Below are 14892 nucleotides of genomic sequence, written 5' to 3' on the forward strand. Positions count from 1 at the left end.
CGGATCCTCGGCCTCGCGCGGGTGCGGGCCCGGCCCGGAGGAGGTGACGGTGCGGCGGCTGCGGGCGTTTGTCGGTACGAGCTCGCGGTCACGGGCCGCCGTACCGGGGCCGCAGCTCGTCCGCCCGCTCGTAGCGCCGCGTCGGCTCCGAGCGGAACAAAAGCGGAGCCGTTACCGCCGTGTGCTGCCGGCGGGGCCCGTCGCTGGGCCGGGCCGGAGCTCCGCGTGTCCCGGCTCGTCGGGCTGTGGGAGCCGTGCGAGGCGCGCTCCGGTTGTGAGCCGTCGCTCGGGGTGAATTGAATCCTCTAACCTTGAAACCGCTCCGTCGCAGCGATGCGCTGTGCTGCCTTCGTTCAGCGATGTGCACTGATCGAACTGCAGGGATGTGCTCGTTTCACTTAATAAATCTCTTACACGCTTTTTTTTTTTGGTGTAAGTTAAGCCCGGAATCCGGCGGAGTGGTTGGGAACAGCTTCCTCTCCTGTTTCCAGAGCCTCCATACATAATCCTTTACCTCAGTCGTTAGCGTTTAACAAAGGCTGACACCCATCCATTCAGAAGTTAAGCATGTGCTAAAGCCTAAAACGGAATTTGTACTGATGACACACTGGAACAGGTTGCCCAAGGGGGCTGTGGGTGCCCCATCCCTGCAGGCATTCAAGGCCGGGCTGGATGTGGCTCTGGGCAGCCTGGGCTGCTGGTTGGTGACCCTGCACACAGCAGGGGGTTGAAACTCGATGATCATTGTGGTCCTTTTCAACCCAGGCCATTCTACGATTCTATGAGTGTGGGAGGATTTTAAATGTCTCTTCGGCATGGTGAAGATTTAGTGAAAAGAGCAGTCTGAAGTGGGAGTGCTGTGTGTGTTCTTGCTCATGCTGTTCCCTGTGACAACACTTGCAGTAACATCTGATTTATCAGAAATGGCTGAGGTTAACTGATGGACTCCTTAGATTTACTTTAGACCACAGAAACAGATTTTGTGGGTGTTGGTGTAACTTTCAAACAGAACGTGGCTAAGTCCAGCTTTTGTTTCAGTTCTACTTTGAGTTCAGCGATCTACCAGAATATCAGCCAGGACTGCCAGCTCCCTGCAGCAGCGTTGTATCAGGAGGGACAGACTGCACTGTTCTGTTCTCAGCCCTGGGAATGACCAGTAGGTTACCACCTGCAGTGCTCACCTGCTTTCAGAGCAGTATCTGCTCACTTCAACCACTACATTTGTTGGTTGATGTCACGTAGATGTGGAAGCTGTTGATCTAAAAAGCCAACAGTGACCTTAAAACTAATACCTAGTCTCAGTTATCCTTCCTCGAGGCGTGGTACGCCATTAGGAAAACAGCCTTGACTGATGTTCGTCTGACCTGTTCCTAAAGCCTTAACTAGGGATGCCACTCATTCCTCGGTCTAGTCTAGCCCTTAACTGTCCTTTTTCAGATGCCTCCTAAATCCCTTTTGCTGCAGTTCTTACTCTGACTCTAAAGGACAGAATTCCTTTTTCCTTCACAGCATTTTTATGTGAAGACTATTAGCACATTTTGTTTGCTCCTTTATTTTTGGGGTATAAATCCAGATCATTTTCTTTTCCTTGATCCGAGTTCCAGAACAGATGACCTTTTTCTGTTGGACCTCTCCAGCATTTGTGCTGCACTTCCATCAAGTTGCCTTAGTGCCAGCACTTCCAATGCTGCATCTGGGAGCTGTGTGCCTTTTCCAGCTTCACAAAGGTGTTATCGTATGCAGTTTGTGATCCACTCTACATGTTGGTTTCTTTCCTGAACGTTTCCTATGGTAACTGATTCTCTGCACCTGATTTCTTTGCACTTCTGTTCATTACATGTATACATTTTCGGAGTGATTTCTGCCTTCATCGTTGACTTTTGCTCCATGTGTAGTACCACTAACCATGGTGTTAGATGCAGGTTTATACTTGCAGTCTAAGCTGTTATGCAGAGGTATGAGGGCCTTTACAGGACATAAACTGCAGGTTTGATGCTGAACTACTAGCGGCATTGCTCAGGGTACAAACAGTTTGGGACTGGGGTTATGTGGTTTCTATCCAGTTTCCTCTTTAAGTTTCCTCTTAAAGTTCCTATTAAAAGGAAGTTTCCTCATAAAAATGTTGATGGAACAGAATGTCGGAAGTCTCAATAAAGCTGGGATCTTCAGTTTATTCATATAACAAAACTGAAAATAAAGTTGGTTTGATCTGTCAATGAAAAATCATGTTGGTTGGCATCTTTCACATTAGTTTCTAGGTACACCTCTTATGATCAGGTCTGTTTGGATTTGCTGAGGAATTTTAGTCTATATTGGCTGCTTTCTAACCTGGAGTTGGATGATTTGTTTGTTGTAAAAAAAAAATCCTCTTTGTCCTTTTACAGTCTCTTGAAACACGTACTGATGTTCAAAGAGAAGGCTGCTATGTACAGTTAGGCTCTGAAGTTTATGGTTAAGTTTGGTTAGGAGACAGTGGTATCTGTTCAAAGAGGAGAAATGTTTGGTGCACATGTTGGTTTTTAAATGGCAACAATGATAAAACTCCCAACCTTTGCTCCTGTGATGTATTTTTGTCTGTCTTATATGTGAGTCATCTAAGAGTTGTGACCGTCCTTAGATGTTTTCAGTGTGTTTTCATGGGCTTTGTAGTTCTGCATGGAACGTGATCTCAGTTCCAGCAGCACTGACTGATCAGTTCCTTACCTCAGTCTGAAGCAGAGGACCAAATGCCAGCATGCCCTGTGCAGATCTAATAAGTGGCCTCTAAAAACAGCCTTACTCCATGTTTTAAGACATAGGGAAGTAGTTCCTGCCGCTCTCTCGTTCGTTTCCTTCCTTAAGGCAGCCTCACAGGCAGAGCACTCACCTGGAGCTGAGCACTGTGCCCAGTTCTCTCCTCTTCTCACAGCTGTGGTTTGTCCAGACACATTTTAGAAAAGATGTTGGTTGAAGAAAAGGTGGAGAGGGGAGATACGGTGTAACAACTGTTTGTTTCAAAGCCCATCTTGTTACCAGAGGTTTCATTCCAGCTTCAGGCTTTTGTTTGTTTGCTTCAGAAAGCTGAGGTTCTAATGCAGTATTTTGCATTCTGTGTTTGTTGCTACCTTCATCAAAGCTGGTTATTTCAGCAGTAAATGATGCAGTGACTCAGTTCCTTTCTGGATGCAACTTTTTTTGAGCTATGTGAATTAATTGAAATCAACAGGAAGAGTCCATTTTACTTTGAAAGGCACCACTGCCGGGTTCCTGCGTTACATTGCTTAGTTACTACAGCTTCAAACTCTGCTCTGTAGTAATTGTGATGTCAGTCTGATTGTATTCAAACCTCTGACCAAGCTTATGCCTAACAATTGTCAGCTGCACTATTTCTGTCTAATGGGAGGGGAAGGCAGGAAGGAATGATACCATTGGAGGTATTTTCAGTGGATACCTGACAGTAGGTACTTTGAAATGAATGTTCACTGCTAATTTAATACACATAATTGCTAGAAAAACAGCTTTTCCACTTTGGATGTATAGTTTCCTTTCTGATGTATTATTGATGCACCGTATGACAAGCAGTCAGAAGGCTTCAGGAGTGAGTTTTTGATCTCAAGTCACTCTCGTTAGAGTTTATGCAGACAAGCGATGGAAGAGGAACACAAACTGCTTGGAAATCAAAGGCCAATATTTGCCTTTCTGTGTCTGCTTGAAAATAGATGAACTCATTAGGAAATGACTACTGAATTTCTTAGTGTAAAATCAGATCATTGAATACAGGTACTTCTGTTTGTTTAAAACCTAATTGCCCTAAAAATAGCTGCTGATTCATAATTAAATACACGTATTTGGTCACATTATGTGTTCTAATGTGCTGCACAGAAGTTGCATCTCGCCTTTCAAGGCCGTATGGGGCTGGATAATGTGAAATGGGTGAGTAGAGGGGCCTTCCCGCATCTAAGGCTGACAGTAACGTAGGACACTTTACATTTCCATCTGTCTTAAAAATAAACAGCTCCCTGAGTGGGGCACATTATCTTCCAGAGCTTTCAAAAGCTCCAGGCTGAATCACGTTAATTCCTCTATTTATCCCCATCAAATATATCGCCCAGCCAGCTGCAGTTTTATTTCTGACTCTACAAATGCGTCAGTCTCTTTTTTGTTTCCCACTAGAAATTGTTCACAGTGTGAGATTTTAAGCAGGTTTTACCATCATCCCCATGTCTGTGGTTTCCACTGGCAAGGTCCTCACCTGGGCTGCTGGGAGCTGTGACCTTTATTAACACCTGATTATTAATCCTATAGATTTTGTGTGATTATTAATTTTTTTCTGTCATCTCACAACATTACCACAATGCCTTCTGCTGATGACTATTAATCATAGTTACTAATGATGCAACACTTAAATATTTGTGCTATTATTGTCCATTTTAAGTCTGTACAGCCACAGATGATCTAAGAGTCACGGCTGGGCAGTACCAGCTGCGTTGCTTCCTTGACTGCAAGTGATTTTGAGCTCCTTGATGGGTGATTTCTGCATTTGTGATAGCAGCTGAAGTATATGCTGTTTATATCAGCTTGGACACGACTAGGCTTGCAGTTAACATAGCTCTGAGCAAGGACATCTCTTTCTGTGTGCCAGGAGGGACTGCCTGCCCAAAGGTGGTGTGTGCATGGGAAGGAGCTGCTCCTACTTGTCATTTGTGAGTGAGCAAACTGAGGTAGCACTCGTGTGCAGGGCTGTGTCCACCTGGAAGGCTGAGCTGTTAAAGCTGAGCTCAGGGTAGGGGGTTGGTTTGGTCTTAATTTTTTTTCCTTCTGTTTTTTGTTACTTCTCCCCCACCCCCCAAAAAAAGAAAAACCAACATATGAAGTGCGATCTCCTGCAGTTTGGTGTTATTTTGACCTTAGGTAAGATTTGACTCTGCCTTCAGTTCTGCCTGGCCCTGAGGTGTGCACAAAGTGGTTCAGGTAGAAGTGGCTGAGGATCTCAGTGTAACTGGATAACTGTGTAGGCTGCGAACTGTTCTGAAATCGGAATTAGTCATTTAGACATTGAACAAGACTCACTTTAACCTGTTTAACCTTTGGGTTTCTGCAGATACCAACCGTGAAAAGGACTATCTTTTTCTTTCCTTCTTTTTTTCCCTTGAAGGAGTGTATCCACTGCTGAGCAGAGCAGCTCTGTGCCTCTCCCTGCCGGCCAGTACCGGCTTTGGCATTAGAGTTCAAAGCAGCGTTTAAGTATTCTCCCCAGTTTCCCCGTCCTTGGTTGAGACATAGTTTCATATTGTTTTTCCGCTCCTGCGCTGCGGAATTCCCACCCGTTGGCCGTTCCGTCCCTCGTGTCCCGCAGTGTGGCCGTTCTGTCGGTCAGGACGCGGCCGTTGTTCGGCGCTGCGGATCGCGGCGGTGCCGCCTCCGTCCGTCAGGGGGCGCCGTGTGCTCCGGGAGGAGGAGCTGCAACGTGCGGCTGCGCTTTGCGGACTGCTGGAAAGCAGCGCCGAGTGTCGCGCTGCGCATCGGGAGGGAGCGGCGGTGGTGGGGGCTGCGCAGCAGTGGGACGCCGCCCGCCGTACAGCGGGGCACCGGGACCGGGCGGAGCGTGAGCGCTGTGCTCCGGGCAGTGCCGGGCCTCGCCGCGGGGCCTCTCCGGCGCCTATTGGGGCCGTTTCCCCTCCTCCGGCCCCGAGCGGCTCGCCGGCGGCAGCCGTTTCTTCCTCCTCGGCCTCGCTGCTCAGGTACGGGGGCGCGGGGCACGGCGGCGGGGGGTGCGGGCCGCATTCTGCCCCCGGGCGGAGCGGGACCGGCGGAGCGGGGCGGGCCGTTGGGAGCGGGGGCAGCGCGGGGATTGCGCTGCCCGACGGAACCGCCGCTCCGCTGCGGGCGGCCGAGGAGCTGGTCGGGGCTACGGCTGGTTGGAAAGGTGCCGTAAATATCGCCGTGACGGAAATGAGTTCTCTACGCGTGTGTAATGGGGGTTTGTTATAACGTCATTCGTTTCGGCCGCCAAGTTGGTATTGTGCTGCTTAACCCCTAAAGAAAAAACAAAACCCGTAGGTTGCGTTGGGCCTCGTGTGCTGCTCGTCCAGTTGTGTAGGCCGGCAGCGGCAGAGACGTGAAGGTTTGTAACGGGTGGGAACAGGGAGCTGCAGGTAGCGAGAGGGTTGTTTGGGTGCTTTGTATGTGGGGGGTTGGAGCGTCCTTGGGGGGATGATCCGTTGGTTGGAGCTGGTGCTCCCTGTGTGGCCGTGGGGAATGATGAGGGAGGCCTGGGAGTGTCAGCTGTGGGATTTGGCCTCATACTGAGCTATTCCTCCTAAAGAAGCTGTTATGGGAAAGGTGAGTGCTCACCTCATTGTAAAACCTTGTCTGAATTTTAATGCAAGGACTTCAGTGTATGACACGAATAAAAGAACTGACTGCTCGGCATGGAGATCCCTGATGGTTTCTTGTGGGATATGTACTACAAATTAATAAAGAAATGCTAGGTTTTCAGGTGCTGCATCGAGGCTTGTGTTGTCTTTGTTGTAACTGGTGTAAGATCCCAAAGGTAGGTTAATTATGGCTATTTAGTGAAATATTTCTGGTTTTTTTTGGTTTTTTTTGGTTTTTTTTTTTTAAGGGAAAAATCATATGGAAAGAACTGGAATATCTATGTCACTTCTGGAAACAAAAAAAATACAGTTTCTAATAATTAGCATAATTATAGGCTTTGTTATCTGAATAGTTCTGCAACAAATTCAGTATTTTTAACTCTCCCTTTTGTTGTCTGGAGAGTCTTACTGGAGTCTGAGAAGTGCTGTCAGCCAAAGGTACCCCCAGTTCGGATCATCTCTTGAGGATGTGAGGTTTGATAGGGGAAGGTGTGAGCAGCCAGTCACCTGTCATGCCCTCATCTGCAGTACAGCATAACCTCCTCATGAGTTAATATGATTAATAAAAGGACAGAAAAGACTGTATGCATTTTCTTACCTTTTACTTAAATAAAAGTGTATGACGCTAAGCTTCCAGTTATAAAACTCCTCTAGTCCTGCATGTTTAATCATCTGTTTATTGAGGTTTGAGGCCATCACAGCTAGAGCTGCAATTGTGTCTGTTGGGAGCACAGGGGTGACCAGCAGCTCCAAGTATTTGTTCCTATTTCACATCTTCGTAAATCATAGTAAGAATATATCTTAATAGATCCACAACTGTCACCGTGCAAATTACTGTTCTGTAGGCCTTTGTAACCAGGTCAGTTGTACCAGCCTGGTCATTCACTGGAGGTGTCCATGCTGCAATGATGTTTATCTTGCCAGTATTTGCTGTATTTTTTTCCAAGACCAAGGATTTTTATTTCAATTGTTCATGCTTTCTCCAACAGTAAAACCAGCTGTTTGAGGAGGTACAGGTAAGAGTGCTCTGCCCCGGCTCCTCAACTGCCTGAGTGTCAGGCATTTGAATAAATGGGGGAAAAGTATTGGGGTGAGGGAAAATCAGGACAATTTAATTCACTTCTAAACTTCTCAAAAATGTGTTTGCAAAATGATGCTACGTTAAGAATAGTCCCATGTACCTGAAAGGTCACAGCTGCCAGAGGGAATAATAAGGAACATCTGAAATAATTGTTGATGGCTTTGTTATTCGGGGGTTTTATAGCTGTCTCTGGAAGCAGTACGCAGAATATTGGCTAAGGCAGATTTTCATCAGACTTCCTGGTTAGTGTCTTAAGCTTCAATAAAAGAAATAATAATCCTATTTTGTCATTCTTTTATAAACTGCAAGTCCTTGTTCCTGAATTCATTGTAATTATGCTTGTTTTGGAGGTTGCTAGTGCCAAAACATTCCTGATCACCAAATCATAACGTGTCTGTCTTAAAACTATGATTTATACAGTGTTATGTGTAGTTACTGAGTTTAAGCCTAGGACAGAGCAAAGAAATGTCTAGACTGAAGGATGTGCCTTGTGAACACAGTGTTTGTCTAATACACCTGCCTGCATCTCTTGTGCAAGGCCAAGCAGGTTCCTTGCTCAGGTGGGTAAGTACATACTGGTGCTTTACCGATGCTTGACTGGTGCAAGGATTTCTGTGGGTGCCTTAACTGGCTGGGAATAGCTTGTGTGTATGGCAGGAGAATGAACTTGTTATTGGTAGGACTCCATGTAGAATTGTTGTAGCTTGCCAGCTCATCTAGCTGAGGTGCTTCCAGCTGCGCGTGCTCCGTGGGTTCCCTGTGCTCCAGCTGGAACCGGGCCCTACATCCAGTCCTTGGAAGAGCTGCTCTGCTGTAGCTGTCCTGTGCTGGATTCTGTTAAAGGTGTCAGACAGTGAGGTGCTTTCAGTAGCCTCTCCATTAAAATTAAACCTGAGACAGACCCAGGTATTGAGAGGTGAATTATGTAACATGGCAGAACAGAGCCTTTCTGCACCTATTTCATAGCTGCCTTGATGTTTCTGTTGCAAAATTACTGCTTTATTGATCTGAATTGTGTTGTGTATGAGGAGACAGACCTTGGAGGTCCCTGAGGAATCTTTTCCAGCCGTGAAATGCAGGAGTTTGCAGGTCCAGAGGCCTGTTCCTGCTGCTCGCAGTTCCTGTGGTCTGACTTGCCTTTGAGACATCTTTGCGAAGATCAATAGGAGTAGTTTGTACTTGAAATGACATTGTTTCATTTGAAGTGTGGAGCCAAAAATGGTTCCTAGAATTGGCTGCTAGGAGTGAGCTGCCCTGCCTTGATCTGCAGGTAACTGTAGCACTGCTCTGCAAAGCTCTGGCCAAGTCTTCATGGCTGCGTGTAAGGAAGTGTCCTTGGGAAGCTGCAGGAAGAACCTGTGTGTGTGTGTGATGTAGTGCAGCCTCCTGCAGGGCAGAAGAGAAATGCAGTGTCTGGAGAATTCTTGAGTAACTGTATTGCTGTTGATTTAATAAAACAATAATAATAAAAATTAACATAAAATAAGAAAAATGTTTTTTAGAGGTACTTAATATCGCCCTGTGAATAAAAAATTCAGTTTGGTGCTTCATAGCAACAAAACAAACGTAAATTCAGGTTGCCTTTTGATTTTTGCTGTTTGTAAAGCTTTGTAGATCTGAAACAATCAGTTATTTATTTGTTTTAGCAGCTTCTTGTTTTATGTTTGAGGAGTAGGAGGTCAAAATACAGCATACTAAAAACTAGCTGTTAAAAATAAATTTTTAGAGCATGGAGTCGTTGTCATGTGGCTAAAATGAAAGAAATGAAAGCACAATAAAGTTTTGAAATCTGATTGCACTTGTTTTGCTGTCAGTGGAGTTGAATACTGGATGTTTGCATGCTCTTGCTACACTACATTGTGCGTTGTTTTCCTGCTTGATAGGTATGAAGGAATAGGGCATGACTATTTCCAGGCTAACAGGTGCTTTTTCATGGGCTGCTCCAGGGAGTTCTTTGTTTTTGTTGGAGCAGCGCACAGTAACACTGAGATTTGATTTTCATAGACTTACACTGGGGGTGCAGCTTCTCAGATGGCTCTAAAAGTCCTCTGTCGACTCCCATTGCATCAGTCATGCATGAATCAGTCTGGTTTGGCTCTCTGCCCTTGAGAACAGGAAGCAATAGTCCGTAGGTTATCTTGCTTTTGCCCACGATTCTGCACAGATTTTGTAGGCTGTTTGTTTACCCTGTTTTTGGTGTCTTGGTTCATCTGATGGAACAGCCTCACTGAAAAAATAACGAGGTGTATTTTTAATGATAGGAGAAGAATGGCTGCTGTTCTTTCAAGATGCAGTTTGTATAGCACTTCCATTTACTGCTCTGTTCCAATTTGCCAGGTCAATAAGGTTTGTGGTATGAACAATGCACAGAAGATGATCTGTGTGCATATATCAGGTGTTAACAGAGAAGTTTCCTTATGAAGTTGACAGTACCAATATTAGCTTACCATAGTAAATATAATGTTAAAATCTCATAGAAGCCACATTCTAGGGAAGGGATTTAACTTTAGAAGTTTTACAAGGTAAGTTTGGCTAACTTCAAAGAAAATACAAGTTAGGAGTGGATAGAGATTTCCTTTCTGGAAGAATGTTAAATAGCTTTGTTTGTCTGATGTCACTTTGTGTATGTGGGCAACTGGGTACATAAATGAAAGATCTGGTGAACCTTGAGGCTTCTTGAGATGTTAGCACTGCAACCTGTATACCTCATGCAAAATTGTTATTCCTGAGTGCATCACTTGAAGAGCTGGATTGGTTGCTTATGGCTCTGAAGAGATCACGGGCTGACAGGGATAGCACATCCATTTATACCTATTGCAGACACAGCTAAGTCATTCTGAAGGCTGTTAGGAGCACCTCACTCACAGCTGCTGCTGAAAGCATTGCTTTGTGAAGCCATCTCAGACATCCTGGTTTGTCTCTGCAGTCCCAGTCTTGTACTGATTCTTTCTATATAAACAAACAAGAGCTTTAAACATGGGCAACACATAAGCACGTGTTGGCATGCTAAGGAATTAATGTGGAGGTGCAGGCAGAAGATAGTGACGTAAATATGCAGTGCTACCCACCATGTTGCTGACTTAGGCTTTTTTGTGGCCTTGTGGATATTCCAGCTGTGCTGCCCAAGGCACTTTGTTTCCATATAAGGTTGGGTTCTGTGTGTTTTGTTTCTTGTTTCAGCAGCTGTCTTGTCAGCACAGCCTGCGAGCAGTCAGGTATTGCTGGCAGGGTGCTCATGCAGTCAATCAGGTTGGTGTCTGATTTGTTTTTTGGTTTGTTCAGCTGCATGGTCTGTTTCAGTGTTGTAACGCTTCTGCCAGAAAAGCTCAGGAGATGTTCATTCAAACAAGTTGGGCAGTGGTGAAGAGCTGCTGAAATAGTGCAAGTGTCAAATGTCTACAATAGCCTTATTCACTAGAAGAACAAAAGAGTGATATTTCTTGCAGTAAAGAGTGCTTCGGGGGTTATCCCAATGGGAACCAAATTCTAAACAGATGGCAGAGGTGCCAGATGAAGCAGGTAGAAGCTGAATGAGTTACTGATGTTATTGTTCTGTTGGCTCTCAATAGTCTTATGGTAGAACAGTTTTTTTCTTGGAAAATGTCTTTGAGGCTTATGTTGTTGTGTTGGCAGCCTAATAGTGGGACCTGGAGGGGAAGTGACCTTGTACCAGCCATTAAGGGTACGTGTGGTATATGCAAGAGAAACTGTAATTAATTACAGGATTTTTATTATTTTCCCTCAAAATACTCAGGCTCAACATACCTCCTGTTTTATCCTTTACCTTTTCAGAAAATAATTGTGAATTCTAAGCAACTGATTTTTATAGCACAGTTGTCATCACACTGAACTGTATGCTAGTTATTTGCTATCCATATGCAGTTATAGAGAAAGCTGCAGGCTGTGGGAATACAGCTTAGTTGATGGTTAACTGCTGGAGCTTTGCAGCTAAAGATGATGTAATTTCTGTGTAACTGATGCATTGGTAAAGCAGACATCATTCATGCTTTTTACAGACATACATTGATATTTCCTTTGTGAAACTGATAGTGTTTTGGCTGACAATGAGAATGTCTGTTCAGCGCAAATAACGTGAGTTCTGTCTTAATTCAAAATCACACCGTCAAGCAGTATTTGTAACATTATTATGAAACAGCAGTATTTTGTTGGGTGTTGTTTGGCTTTCCCTTAGGAGGTGGTGTTAGCCTCGGGATTAAATGACTTTTTTTCTTGCTTCATTTTCATTCTTTGAAAAACATGCTGAGTTTTTTGTTGTTTTGTTCCATTTGTTTAATGCATGTCTGTTTATTTCTAGGCCTTTCTTAAAACTTCCCATGTCTAAATGGACTCCTGAATGTAATATAGTTTATACTCTAAAAGCGGATATGAAGAGTGAAGTTCCTTCTGATGCACCAAAGAGACAGGAGAGCCTGAAGGGGATCCTCTTGAACCCTGAGCCTATTGGGGCAGCCAAAAGCTTCCCTGCAGATGTGGAGATGATTGCCAGTAAAGTAGGGAATGAGTTCTCTCACTTATGCAGTGACTCTCAGAAGCAGAAGGATATGAATGGCAACCGTACAGACCAAGACAAAAGTCTCGTGGTGCGAAAAAAACGCAAGAGCCAGCAGGCTGGTCCTTCATACACACAGAACTGTCCTGATAAAGAAAACCAAGGAGTCTTGGGTTTAAGACAGCATCTAGAAACACAGAGTGAAGACAATGACTCTTCTTTTAGTGACTGTATCTCTTCGCCTTCATCTAGCCTACATTTTGGAGACTCAGACACAGTAACGTCTGATGAAGAAAAAGATGCTCCTGTAAGACACTCTCAGGCAGTGCTAAATGCTACGAGTAGAACTCACAGCGTGAGGTCACAAAAGTGGCCTCGGACTGAGGCAGACTCTGTACCTGGATTATTAATGAAAAGACCCTGTTTTCACAGCAGTTCTTTAAGAAGACTTCCATATAGAAAGAGATTTGTGAAAACCAGTTCCTCACAGCGGACACAGAATCAGAAGGAACGAATTTTAATGCAGAGGAAAAAAAGGGAGGTGTTAGCTCGAAGGAAGTATGCTTTGCTACCCAGCTCTAGCAGTTCCAGTGAGAATGATCTCAGTAGTGAATCTTCCTCTAGTTCATCCACTGAAGGAGAGGAAGACTTATTCGTGTCACCTGGCGAGAACCACCAGAACAATACAGCTGTTCCTTCAGGTAAATTGGAATTCCTGTAGTGTTTCTATTACTGAGCTTTCATCACATACAGTATGCTTTGCTTTTTTTTTGCTGCAGATGCATTGTACCTACAACTCAGTTGAAGTTAGCTTTACTATTATGATAATAAAAGAAAATTCTAAGGCCTGAAATTATAGAAAACAACTGCAAGATCATTGCACAGACTGTATAATATGTATACGTGTATATATATGTATATATGCCCCAAATGCTTTACCTAGGTACATAGAGTCTGTGCACTGATACTGCAGTTGATTTACACAGATGCTTCTCTAGTATGTCTTGAGATAGTGTTTGAAGATAGGTTTGAACGCTGATTTGTTTTGCTTTCCCTCTTCCAATTGTCTTGGAATCCTTCATAAATGTACAGAGTGTGAGGCATTTGCTAACCTGTTGCTAGTTACATTTATGGTGTTGCAGCTGTGCCTTCTGTAAATCATTCCAGTTTTTTGTAGAGCGTGGGGAGGTAGATGCTCAGGACACAGCAGTGTTAATCTGTGCTGCCATGTTTTGTGTATCTGCTGTTTAGTGGAGCATTCCGGAAAGTGAAACCATATATTGGAATGTGCTGATTTTTCCTTTGAGAAAAAACCTTGGAAATTGCAAGTACATGTTATAAAAATATGTTCACGATGGGGGAGGATTAATGATTAAACAGAGCCACAGTACTAAATAGATCATTACTTGCTATTCATTGTCACAGGAAATGATTTGCGTATTATTCTTTAACATACTATTTTAATACAACAGGTAGAATTTGTAAGGCAAAAATCTTATTCATAAAGTGTTGAAACAGTGTAAATAACTCTAAAAGGGAAGGATTATTGTGCAGGCTTAGCTGTCTTCATGCATATTTGTGGGGACAGAAACATCCTTTTTTTAAGCTTCATCAAGTTATGTTTGTGAAACATACTGAAGTTAGAGTGGGAAGTTGAGCAGACTTCTTTTGTGCAAGTGTCCTATTTTTAGGAAGAGTGTGATTAGCACTTTATGTAGCTTTTTGCTGTGAGATAATGCATTTCTGCTTAGTGAACTAATTGGGACAGAGATTAGGGGCCAGCTGGGAAAACAGGTATGTAATGTGCACGTATAGTGGGCAAGTGTGACATTGTTGCTAAGCATTGCTATAGTAGCCTGTTAGTGGTAGGGACAGCAACCTTCATGGTGCATCTGCTGAAATGATAGAATACATTGAAAGAGTAGGAACTTTTGCTAAGAATGAAGCCCGCAGCATATATGTAAAAGCACTAAAGGAGAGACTTAGAAAAGGTGGAAAATAGTAATCAGCAAAGAAAAAAAATACAATTTTAATCGATCCAGTAATACCTAACCACTTCATAAACCATCGCTGCACTGTTGTGGCTTCCTTACTAGTAATTTGTATTAAGGAAATGTCAGAATACTCGTTTGCTTTAAATATTGGTATCTCTTAGGGAAAATGTTTGAGTATTGCAAGGGATTAAAGTAATACTACTCTTGCAACAAATAATAAATCAGTGCTTGTACCTAATGGAATTTGTGGTTAATTTTGGAATGTGATATGAATGAAGGTGTGGTGGGTGTTTTTGTTTGTTCTAACAAAGCTGTTTATAAAAGTCTTTATAAAACTAAAAAGCAAACTAACACCAAACACTTCGTAGAGCTTTTCTTCCCTTTTCTGTTGTAAGTTTTCAGCTATTCTTCTGGTGGAACTTCTGCACTTCAGGAGTGTGAGGAGACTGAAGAAGTACCAGATCAGGACATTTGGGAGTAGATGAGGTGGTTTTACCAACTGCTTGCCACAAAAGGCACTGTCCTCATTAAAGATGACTACAGGAAGTTTATTCAGGAGAGGGAGAGGGGAGCTGGGGACATGGATGATGTGAAAACACCTCTGTATAGTTTAATGATATGGATACAGTTGAAACTGCAGTGCTTTCAGGTATATACTCAAATTTGTAAGTTGATAGTAATAAAAAAAACAGCTTACAGATAATATAACTTCAAGCAGCAACGTTTTGTTGTGCAATGCTTGTCTTGATTCCGTGCTTTGGTTAGGTAGGCCAGTAACTTTTCTCTGGCCCTTGGAGGACGTGTGTAAACATCTAGAAAGAAAATCTTTTGACTTTTCATGTCAAGGGTGGCAGAATTGCAACTTGCTACTGGAGTTGGATCTCTGTAATATTGCAGTAAAACTTCAGATTTTTCAGCCTGGATATAAAAAAGCTGTGGATGACACTTGGA

General features: G+C 43.7%; 1 protein-coding gene across 12 annotated transcripts in view; it reads left to right on the forward strand.

Moving 5' to 3' along the window:
* RNF111 (ring finger protein 111) overlaps positions 1 to 14892 on the forward strand; it is a 46278-nt gene that overhangs the window by 304 nt on the left and 31082 nt on the right. For 5 of the 12 annotated variants that reach the window (XM_085515657.1, XM_085515658.1, XM_085515663.1 and 2 more), the window contains exon 2: positions 11753 to 12648. In XM_085515657.1, the coding sequence (XP_085371783.1) occupies positions 11753 to 12648 (896 nt within the window). Of the gene's footprint in view, positions 1 to 5431; positions 5721 to 6038; positions 6104 to 11752; positions 12649 to 14892 lie in introns of those variants that run through there. The other 7 variants (XM_085515660.1, XM_085515662.1, XM_085515665.1 and 4 more) reach the window with 5 other exon arrangements.

The sequence above is a fragment of the Coturnix japonica genome, chromosome 14, assembly GCF_054131305.1.
Source record: "Coturnix japonica strain WE chromosome 14, WE-NBRP24, whole genome shotgun sequence".
NCBI lineage: Eukaryota > Metazoa > Chordata > Aves > Galliformes > Phasianidae > Coturnix > Coturnix japonica.